At 38.3% G+C, this 12,487-nt stretch overlaps 1 protein-coding gene across 5 annotated transcripts in view; it reads right to left on the bottom strand.

The window, feature by feature from the left end:
- tp73 (tumor protein p73) overlaps positions 1 to 12,487 on the bottom strand; it is an 89,525-nt gene that overhangs the window by 50,520 nt on the left and 26,518 nt on the right. For all 5 annotated transcript variants that reach the window (XM_068222888.2, XM_005167294.5, NM_183340.1 and 2 more), the window contains 1 exon segment: positions 9,525 to 9,770. In XM_068222888.2, the coding sequence (XP_068078989.1) occupies positions 9,525 to 9,770 (246 nt within the window).

The raw sequence follows: 12,487 nt of genomic DNA, 5'->3' as shown, positions 1-12,487 counted from the left end.
CTGGCTTGAGAAACCCACTCACAAAGACCATTTATTTGGATAGCACACAAATTCTTAATGCCTTAGGCAGAATTCAAATGAGCCATTTTAATCTAGATTAATCTCCCGTAGCGTTCGTTTTAAAGATGAAATGCAGCCATACGTACTTCTGCCTACATAATTCGCAATCTCTAAAAATGTAAATAGGGCTATGTTTTCAGGATGAGCCTACGTTGCATGTAGCACATTCAGATACACTCATACTACACATAATTGAAGTTGATGGAGTATACACTAACCTGGATATTATTCAGACTCGATATGGCACCCAAACAGTCAAAAACTATTTAATTAAATGCAAAGCTGACAGAAACGAAGCCGGCTGAGTGAAGCTGATGGAATATATACTAACCTGTGCATTATTCAGTCACAAGATGGAGTCGTACAGCAAAAAATGCTGAAATTAAACACACAGCTAACAGAAACTAAATCTGCTGAGTCAAGCTGCTGGAGTATACACTAACCTACAGATTATTCAGTCACAAGATGGCACCCAAACAGTCAAAAACTATTAAATTAAATGCAAAGCTGACAGAAACGAAGCCGGCTGAATGAACCTGATGGACTACGCACTAACCCGCACATTATTCATTCACAAGATGGCGCCAAACAGTCAAAAACGCTTTAATTAAATCCAAAGATTTACACCAAACTTAACCAAAACAATTAATACAAGCATAATTACTGGCAAACATCAAAACCAAACCAATAGAGCACTCTCATTACCCCAGCAAACACATCTATCACATTTGATTGTGCAATTCTGAGATTTGGGAAGGGTTTATTTATGAGGTTGGCTAAGAGGAATGTTGTTTAAGGTAGCGGTGTAAGAAGCCCACTGCGGATCAGCTAGATTATAGTCAATATGCCCTCATGTCTCTCCAAAAGCAGCCCGAGGCTACATAAACCCAACGGCTTCATCTTTTAACCCTTCAGTTCGCACACAATGACTCACTTACCACTATCACAGTAATCCCAGATATCCTCAGCCCCACAAGTCATTGAATCGTGTCTGGAAATTCCCAAAATTTGAGGTTACACAGACATTGCACAACTATTTTCCCTTTCTTGAGAGGTTAAGCTAAATGACTTAATGCTCTTTACACTGTAAAAAGTGATTATTTACTTAAAGCAAGTAAACCAATTGCCTTAAAAGCACAAGTTGACTTGACAAAAAAAAAAAATATATATATATATATATATATATAAATAATGGAAGTAAACCCATTGTAACTTAGAATGGCTTCATTTTTATAATTTTTTTAAATTTTACTAACTTTTTACAATAAAACAAATTGCTTTTTACAGTGTTGATGGGGCGGCAGAGTAAAAATGAAAGCTGTTAATAAATATTTTTAAGCATATAATCCTTTTAAGGGTTAGTTCACCCTAAATATGGAAATTCAATTACTTGCCCCATGTAGTTCCAAATTACTGAGACCTGAGAACACAAATTAAGAAATTTCGGATCAAATCTGTAAAAAATAGCTGTGATTTTAACATTTCATAGCTTTTTAAAATGCTACAGCTGTAAAAAGCTGCAATCTGGTTAACCATTCATTTCCTTAAAGGGCCATGAAACCCCCTCGTTTCAGCAGGGTGTTTTCACACATCTACTTTGGAAAAAGTCAGAAAAGTGGGCGTGTCCAGCTCTGTTTAGGGGGGAGTGTCGGAGGAACTAAAGTGGGATGGTGTGGGATTGTCTATTTGGGAACGCGCGAGTTTCAGAGTCAAAACACACACACACACACGGGAGAAAGGGATGGTGTTTACATGGACATCTGTAGTCGAATTATTTGCCAAATTATTAAATGGTGGACTTTAACTGCAGTTTGGCTCTTTCATTTAGGGAATTCATTCATTCATTCATGAATATTTGATTCGAGGAACTGCTGTAAGCGTGTATTTTTCATGCAATGTTTGATCCCGTAAAAAAAAAAAAAAACCTCCGCATTTCCCGGAAACTTAGATGCACACGGCAGGTAGCGTCAGAAAGCCATGTGTGTTATTCCGGTCACAAAATGCGGTGAAAATCCTACACGAGGTTAAAGTTGGGTTGTAGTGCTAACATGTTTACACTCTGTGAAATAGTTAACTTAGTTCGATACGAACAAACTGAATAAACAAAGAGCACTGGTAGCTCACTTACCAAATCTGTAGAGACAGGACAATCACCAGCAACTAGAGCCGCGTCTTTATGAAGAGGAGACTACAAGCGAATCCGGATCTCAGCGTTTGCAGATGAGAACAGCTCTCAGGTAAACAATAATCCTCCTTAGACACGTAAGTTATTGTTGTCGAGCGTCGCGTACACTGTTAATCCACACGTAAGTCTGAGCTCTCACAGAGAGAAAATGAAAACAAAACTTAACGGCAGCAAACTATAAAAGCAACACTTCACGCTTGTTTTGCCAACACAACGTGGCGTCTCTGTCGTCTAAACACTATAACAGTAATGAATATTAATGAAGTTGCACAATAGAGCGCGCTGATTGGTTTGAACCAAGCCTTACTCATGCATTAATGCATCACACTGTAAGATGTAATAAAACTCACTCTGGCACAGACGTCCAGTCTGCACGCTGGAATACACGCTATTATATCATGGCCGTGACGCAGCTTCAAAAATTCGTTTCAAACCGGAAGTACGAATTTGCTTAAAATAAGGCAAAAACAACCAATTTACACTTTTTAGTGAAATATAGGTGTCCTAATAGTGTTTTTAGCAGTGTGGGACACATATACGACTGTCAACAACTCAAAACATGTGTTTTGGTGTTTCGTGACCCTTTAACCCTTTATGGGAGATTTGCATCATGGATGTGCAGCCAATAAATCTGCAGCAACTGCGTGATGCTATCATGTCGATACAGACCAAAATCTCTGAGGAATATTTCCAGTACCTTGTTGAATATACGCCACGAAGCATTACAGCAGTTCTGATAGCAAAAGGGGGTCCAACGTAGTACTAGTAAGGTGTTCCTAATAAAGTGGCCAGTGACTGTTTCTCAGCCAAGAGGGAAGATATGTAAATATTAGCACCTAACATTTTTAAAAGATGTTTTTAGAACAACATCTTTAGGACATTAGTTGTAATAAAGTTGATAGAAAAACATTCTAAGAGAATTATTATTATTATGTGGATGGAATGTTCTAATAACATATAATGCTATGAGATCATTAATATAACATGAAACTGAAACGTTCTGTAAACATTATGCATAACATTATTATAATCAAGAAAATAACATGAATACATTGTTTAAACAGTGGATGTTACACAGATATAACTCAATGGAAACATTAATGGAATGTTTTTGGAACCTAAAATTGTTAGCTTGGTTACTGCTTCATGCACACTTAATGATGAGACGAGAGCTCAAAATCTAGAAAATTATGACTTATGTCATAAGAAAGATAATTCTATTTTGAATAGGAAAGAAATAGAGATCGTAAAGATTTTAAGTCTGCATGAACCACAAGTTGCTAAGACTTTTAATTTAGCATGTTGATATACTTCCAACTGAAATAAAATTATTCACTTTAAGAATAACATTAGTATAGGAAAAACAATGCTCATAGCAACATTACATACAGTTGATGTCAGAATTATTAGTATATTATTGCCTGTATATTTTTTTTGCTAATTTCTGTTTAATGGAAAGATTTTTTTTCAACACTTTTATAAACATGATCGTTTTAATAACTCATTCATTCATTTTCTTGTCGGCTTAGTGCCTTTATTAATCCAGGGTCGCCACAGCGGAATGAACCGCCAACTTATCCAGCAAGTTTTTACACAGCGGACGCCCTTCCAGCCACAACCCATCTCTGGGAAACACACATACAACAATTTAGCCAACCCAATTCACCTGTACCGCAGGTCTTTGGACTGTGGGGGAAACCGGAGCACCCGGAGGAAACCCACGCAAACGCAGGGAGAACATGCAAACTCCTCACAAAAACACCATCGGAGCCGAGGTTCGAACCAGCAACCCAGCGACCTTCTTGCTGTGAGGCGACAGCACTACCTGCTGCGCCACTAAGTTGCCGTTTTAATAACTCATTTCTTATAACTGATTTATTTTATCTTTGCCATGTAAATAATATTCGACTAGATATTTTTCAAGATACTAGTCTTCTGCTTAAAGTAACATTTAAAGGCTTAACTAGGCAAGTCACTATAACAGTTATTTGTTCTGTAGACAATCAAAAAAATATATAGCTTAAAGGGGCTAATAATTTTGACCATAAAATGTTTTCTTTTTTTTAAATATAAACTTTTATTCTAGCCAAAATAAAACAAATAAGACTTTCTCCAGAAGAAAAAATATTAAAGGATATACTATGAAAAATCCCCTGCTCTGTTAAACATCATTTTGGAAATATTTGAAAAGAAATTCACAGAAGGCCTAATCATTTTGACTTAAACTGTGTATTAACTATGGAGTCTGCTTAACTGCTTCTCTTCTCCTAAAACGTAAACAGCAATCTTCTCTGAAAACTCCACCTTTGGCCATTTCTGAGCTTATCCTGCTGTTGTTATTGTTGCTGGCAGAGGCCTAGTCTTTGAGAATGAAGCGGAACGTGGCGAGAGGTGAGAGTCTTCACAGGCGGACACTGAGTGATGGCCACAGCGCTTGCCTTCCTGAGAGCGCTATCGTCTTACACGTCCACATCAAGTCAAAGGCCAAACCTCACGCTTGACTTCATCCTGCAAACAGCCTAAGAGGAAAGAGCCCCATCTCCTGTTTCAGAGGGTCATCTTCGTGACAGACTGATGTAGCACCTTTCCTCACCACAACACTGGACTTTAGGGACAACACTGACTGCTCTGGTTTCATGAATCTGACGTTATGGTCTTTGTACACTGAAATTTTCTTATGTGTTTTTCTCCTAGTTAAATTCGAAGAATTCGATATGCACACTAAGTCTGACGCGTGTTAATTTATTGTTAAACAATTGTCAAAAATTGTTCTTCTTAAACCACGTCATTATAGTCCATACTTTGATTATCATCAGAGTTGGGTGCAATACATTCCTCAGTAACGTATTACTTTATCCTAATTGCATTTCTGGGAAATGCAGTATTGTAACGAATTACATTTTAAATTTGTGTAATTTGATGACAGTTACTAAAGTCAATGGAATTACGTTACTTATATTACAAATATAGTTTTTAGAAGACACGTTTTCCGCTGCAGCGTAAGTTAATAAGCAATAAGTTAACAAGCTGCAATGGTTGTTGTCGAAAGTGGTTGCATCTTCAAGTAAAAATACAGACATTACTTTGATTTCATTGAGCGTGAAAACAAAAATATTGCTGTGAAATGCAGTCTATGTCCAGTCTCTAACGAACTTTCGACTGCTTTTAACTCGACCATCGACTTCTTCAAGCACTTGAACAGAAAGCATTCTATGATAACTTGTCGTCAAGGAGTGCAGCGGCACCAAAAAACAAGGTGGCCCAACTCAGCCTAAACAGCCTAAACTGGATTTTTGTGCAGGATCGGGAGCGGAGATATCTTCTGAATGTGAAGACAAGCGTAGCAGCTTATGTTCACATATTGCGTCTTTTGCGCGCTCAAATTCATTATTTCTGATGGGGGCACGCGGCTTGCGCTCGCATATTGGAAGTAGGGTTGCGTCGTTAGACGATGCTATCGTCCATCGCCGATGGCCAATAGACATCACGATGCTGAGCTAGCATTGCAATCCTCCGCCCGCCCTCTTTTCGCGAACCGAAGCTCGCAAAAAATACACCCGTTTGCACTAATGCGTCTTAGTTTTAAAATTACATTTTAGAACGGAAAACCATCCACATCCACACTGGAGTTTCATCTAGCATTTCACACTATACGAGTACCCCTTGCTGAAAATGCACATCACGTGACCACACACACACACACACACAACAACACACACACATACTGTCATGTGCTCGTCTGAGCTCCAGCTCAGTGGATGCTTTGAGCAGTGCGCGTCAGACAGTTTATCAAGGACGTGACGCGATCCAGCGTCACTATATGTCAGTAAGTATGGACTATAATAGTTGTTAAACATAATATTTAATTGATCTTGTCTCTATCTAACGACTGTTCGGTCTTTTGAATCCATCAGGTAACGTTTCACAGCATCAGTACACTGCTTCAATCTTTTGCTTTCGCTCTTGTACTTAGTAATTTTATCGAAAAACCTCAGATACTGTTGGTTGGTTGTGCGCCTTTATTACCAACCAAGTTTGTCGATGCCATTATAACAACATAGATCACTCTGCCTATTCATGCCAGAGTCCTGCAGAAAAAGTGATTGACAGGTGGTAATTTGTGTGTAACTTGTCTTTATTTATTTATGATTTGTTTATGGGTAAAACAAAGACCATGCGGGTCAGGTGGTGGAAACGGTAGGCTACAAATAACTAATTTGTCATTAATTATTCATGAAAAATTAATTCACTGAAGCTTATGACAACAATGCCATCGTCCATCGCGATGTTTCACATTAGACATCGTACGATGCCACATTGGTCAACATCGCGCAACCCTAATTGAAAGCACATATTGTGCACTAAGGGTGTCACGATCCTCCAAATCCTCGATTCGATTACATTTTCGATTCTAAAGGCACGATTCGATTTTCGATTATGAATAATGAATTAATTAATGACCAATTAATTATTTGTAGCCTACCGTTTAAACTACCTGACCTGCATGGTCTTTGTTTTACCCATAAACAAATCATACAGTAAATGAATAAAGGCAAGATACACACATAATTACCAACTGTCAATCCCTTTTTTCTGCGGAACTCGTGAATAGGCAGTGATCTGTGTCGTTATAATGGCGTCGGTAAAAAAGACGCACAACCAACAGGAACCAGCCAACAGTATCTGAGGTGTTCGCTAAAATGACTAAGTACAAGTGAGTGAAAGATTGAAGCAGTCTACTGATCCTCTGCCTGGACCTGCTGTCTCGAGCGCATGGCTGTGTGTGCGTCTGTGTCTGTGTGGTCACGTGATGTGCATTTTCAGAGGTAGAGAGGAAGGAGGGCTGCTCAGAAATGCTACACGCCACTGTGGATGTCAAATCGTTGTCGTTCTAAAATGCCATTTAAAAACAAAGACAGTGTAAACAGGGCCTGAGTGTGTACTTTTCGCGAGCGGATTTGCAACGGGGGCGGGCGAAGGATCGCGATGCCGGTGTTGTCTATCGGACGAACCGAACGTAATACCTACATAGCAGAGCTTGCAAAATTGTGTTTTTTTTTTTGTCGACAACACGAACGTTGCCAACAAAACTCACTGGAAATCCAAAATATTTACACACCGGCGACTTCATTGAAAGAGGAGAGGTCGACGGGTCTCCTGCTTCTGCAGTTTAACAAGCACTTCAACAAGCCTGCCTGTTTTGGCAAGCCAAGCTGACGTGATATGGGGGCGTGGCAGCATCGACGATTCAAATTTTTGATTTGATAATCTAAATTGAGCATAAACACCCCTATCGTGACACCCCTATTGTGCACGCTCGCATTTTCCAGGCATCCTCAGTTGAAAACCGCGAGTCAAATGACAAGAACCTTATAGCTTGTATAATCTGTACCTTGTAAAGAATATACACATTTCGGTAGGCAAATTACAGCCAAACTCTGCTGTGCTTTTTGATACTATGGATGCCAGAGGTTACAGGTATTCTCTTTTCTTGTCTTTTGTGCTAAAAAAAAAAAGACAAACACTTTTGGAACTTATGAATGATGAGAGAATTTTAAGTTTTGGGCGATCTCTTTAAGTCTTTTGAATATGTCAAGCTGCTGTGATCAACCCATTGTAATGTTTTTCAATGAATGTTAAATTACTGAAAGAGCTGCAGTTTATTTTGTATTTTTATAGGTATATTTTATATGTTTTAAAAGTTACTTCAAAGTAAAGTAATTAGTAATCTGATTACTTTTTACATGAAGAAATTAGTTGTGTAATCAGATTACAATTTTCCAGTTGTAATTTGTAATCTATTACTTTTTAAAGTAACTTACCCAACACTGATTATCAAAAAGGGCTTTGTGTTGCGAGACCAAGTGGATTGGTTTCTCCCATGACATTTTGGATTTTGCCTTTCGTTTATACAGCAGCCCTGAATTGTCAAAACACCTCTCAAAAACGCCTTTTCAGATGCAATAAAATAACAAGTAAAAAAAAGTTAAACGTTTTGGAGGCAGTGTGCAATAACCTTTACAGTGATTTCCTTTTGGATGAAATGCATGTAGACTTATGATGGTATCAGATTTTCTTGTTACAATTCATTGCTGAAGCTTTCGTTACAATAAACGTTACACTGCAAAAAAGGCTGTTCTTACTTAGATTTTTTATCTGTCCAAGTATTTAAAAAAATATCAAGAAGCATTTTCCAGACAAGCAAAACATATATTCTTGTTTAAAGAAAAAATATGCCAAAATCAAGTAAGTTTTTCCTTTAAACAAGCAAAATCATCTGCCAATGGGGTAAGCGAAATAATTGTATGTCGAAAGGAAAAACAAGATTAATTTGCTTACCCCACTGGCAGATGTTTTTGCTTGCTTTAAGGAAAAACTCACTTAATTTTGGCGTAATATTTCTTAAAACAAGACACTATATTTTGCTTGTCTGGAAAATGCTTCTTGATTTAAGAATTTTCAGATATTTGGACTAGAAAGAAGATAACAAATCTAAGTAAGAAAAGCATTTTTCCAATGTATTATTGCGATATATTGACTTAAGCTGCAAAAACTTAACTTAAACAGTTATTTTAAACACATTATTAGGCATTAAAAAAGAATTTAACATCACCTAAGAGTAAAGATTCATGAGTCAAAGCTGGCCCATGGTCATCTTTGATTTGGCCCACCATCGCATCAGAGAACAAAATGATGGTGAGGTTTGGCGCAAGTGCCTTTAACAGAGATTGTCATTTCTAATTTAACATAACCTTCTTTTTTGTTTGTTTGTTTTATTGCTAAAATAATATCAGCTATAAAAAAGCAAACTGAAATTAAATGTTTCAATGAAATTCATTTGTATATAAATCTGATTTTTAAAAATGGAAATACTGTCACTCGACGGACAGAAGACGATGCATAAAACAGACAAAGCAAATCAAGGCAAAAACAGGTGCTCCACTGGACTCCATTCTGTTAAAAATGGCGTAGCTTTTGTTTTTAATATAATAAGTTAATTAAATTTTTGAGTGAACTGTCCCTTTAAGCACACTGTAAAAAAAGATTTATTGGATTTACTTAATTAAGGCAAGTGGTTTCAAATTATGTATATGGGCTGAATTTAAAAACACTAATTCAATTTAGTAATGCTCAACGTAATTTGTTTAAATTCAGCCTATTTAAATAGTTTGCAACTACTTACCTTAAAAAAAAGTCAGTTAGTGTGTGAAAAGCATGTGTGTGTGCATGAGGAACCTCACGTGATATGGTTGCACCCCAAGCGAGAAGCTCTACTCACCGTCCAGGTGGCTGACTTGGCGGTGCTGGACTGCTGGAAAGTGACCTCGAAGTTGTGCGGCCCGGGGTAGTCTGTATTGGAAGGGATGGCCGGGGCTGGAGACATGGCCTCGAAGGTTGAGTTTGGCTGCGAGTACGGCGACGGCGTTGGCACGTTGGAGGTGGTCTCTGAGCTGTAGGGACTGGTAGACGCTGCTCTGTTCCCCAAACCTTGGTCCATACTGCTGCTCAGTAGGCTGTACTGAGACTGAGTGGGGAAAGAAAGCAGAAAGAGAAGCAAGGGTGAGACAGGTAAAGCGGTGGGAGGGGATACAGGTGGAAAAAAAAGTTTGAAGGAAAGAGGGAGGAGATAAGACTACATCCATTTGACTTCTAGAGCTCCGGTTTCAGCGTGCGGAAAGGAGCCATGCCTTTAGGCGAAAGGGGTAGGTTGTAAAACACAACCGTAATCTGTCCGATGTCTAATTGCCTGCCATTCTCTTCTCTACCGTGCAAACACAAAACCTGCAGATCATACCCACCACTCATAAATTATGAAGTGTCTGTGAGTGTGTGTTGTGCAGGTAGGACCTCAACAGGTGTGTTTGAAGTATAACTCCGCTGAAGAAAGACGTGAGGGCATTAGGTAATGTGGTGAGTCCTAACATAACAGCTTTCCATTTGTGCTGAATATAGCATGCGTTATCATCCATTTTGCTTCAGTCCCTTATTTATCAGGGGTCACCACAGTGGAATGAACCACCAACTATTCAGACTCAGACTTTGTAATCCCATTTAGGGAAACTAAATTTGCAGCAAGATGCCGTAACACAGGCGATGTTCCATGTCCACATGAACAAAATATTACCATACAATATACAATATATAATTTTGTAGGTGCGTCTCCCTCCCCGCTGGACACATTTAATAACCTAATGGCCGCCATTATAAAATAATTTCTAGTTCTATTTGTCCTAAAACGACGTCCTGATGGCAGCAGCTGAAACACATAGTACAACGGGTGATCCGGGGTGCATAGGATACCCTGAGCTCTCTTTAAAACATAATTATGGTAAATCACCATTGGACCAGTTTGGTTAAACTGATGATCTTGCCTGCCACCTTCACCAGGCTACTCAACCTGTTCTTATTTCACTCAGATTACCGTAACAAGCTACAATGCTGAAAGATAAAACAGATTCAATAAATTGTTTATAAAATATTGTCATCATAAAGGTACAAACCTGAAACGATCTAAGTTCCTTCGAAAAAAAAAAACAGTTTTTGTTGAACTTTTTTAAAGAGTGTTAGGTTGAAATGTCAACATATTATCAATAACGCCCCCTAGATATTTCAATTTCAATGTCCAAGCCTTTAATATTTGTTATGCTGGGGGTAGGAGAAGCCTTCCTGTAATCTGTTATAATGTCTTTGGTTTTATTTACATCTATCAGCATAAGTTTTACACAGCAGATGCAGTGGTGCTGGAAAAGTACGCAATAGGGTATATGTCGAAGCATGCTAATAGGACTTTTAGTTTGCCAGTAACCTGGGTTAAGCGCTTCCGGCGAACTGTATTCAATGCAAAAACCGGCGCGTTTAAGGTTTGTTTTCTTTAAAAATCAGCGATCTCCACGGGCGTGATATCCGATATAAAGTGGGTCTCAGGTTGTACAAGAAGCACTGCATTAAATTACATTTTCATCCGCCATGTCTTTATAATATGAGCATGTATTTTACCCCAGTATATTCAATGGAGCTTCTGCACTAGCCTGCCGATTCTGATGGGCACGTGCGAGTAAACAGCTTTTTGTCTCGTTTTACGCTTGAGCAACTAAATGAATGCCAAAGTTTATTTAACTGAATGTATTTTAATGACATTACAACATCGATGCTGTAAAAAAAAACGTATAAAATGGAAAAAAGTTCAAAATAACAGGTAAACGGAGGTTTATCAGTATGGGAAGAACACTAGCTCAGCATATACCCTATATCAATATTGATTTTTAAAACAGATATTTGACCCCAAAATGACAATTACTCACTATTGTCACGATCACCAGCGATCCAGACTGTGCAGACACACAGATCACATAGGACTACAAATCTGCTGGTTAATGGACCACAAGAACCAGTCATGCACCACTCACACACCTGGCCTAGATCCCCATGATTGCAGACAGACACAGCTAAAGCTACTCATGAACTGATTACATGGACAGCACACAAACACACAGTCTTGTTTACTGTTTAGTGACATTACAATGCGTTTCCTTTGTCTTGCATTGCCGTGTTTTGATCCTGAGCTGGGCGATAAAACGAAAAGAAATCGTAATCGAGTCGGCACCAGTGGTGTAGTGATTAGTGCGTCGACACATGCTCTTCGGTGTTCACGGCGACCCGAGTTTGAATCCGCCTCGAAGTCCTTTGCTGATCTATTTCCCTCTTTCTGCTCCCAATGCTTTCCTGTAAATTCTCTCTACTTTCCTATCCAAAATAAAGGTGAAAACCCCAAAGAAATAATAATTAAAAAAGAAATAAATCGTAATCGACATTCAGAACCTATAATCGATCAATTTTTTTTCAGGTCAATTTTTTCAATTACTTTCCCTACCGTGTGTGAAGTCACGTGACCCTGCTTTGTCAAGGCTAATATTTACTAATTATATTATGATTTATACATATTACTTTTCTACTTTTTAGAACACATTTTAGGTACAATGTATATACTGTAAATTTCTCTTTCTTAAAACTCTACTATTTTTCATATTTTTTTATATTAATGTTAAGCACCTTGGGTCTGAGAATAACGCAATTTCGATTCTCTATATGTCTTGTACATGTGGCTGAATTGATAATAAAGCTGACTTTGACTTTGACTTATATTATTCTGATATTTGACTTCTGCCAAGAGCATGCGTACAGACGCGGATAGGTCACATGATCTTGACAAATCATACTGCTCGATTCATAATGCACACATTC

Source organism: Danio rerio, chromosome 8 (assembly GCF_049306965.1).
Source record: "Danio rerio strain Tuebingen ecotype United States chromosome 8, GRCz12tu, whole genome shotgun sequence".
In the NCBI taxonomy this organism is placed as follows: Eukaryota; Metazoa; Chordata; class Actinopteri; order Cypriniformes; family Danionidae; genus Danio; species Danio rerio.
This window is presented reverse-complemented; position numbering and strand designations above follow the sequence as displayed.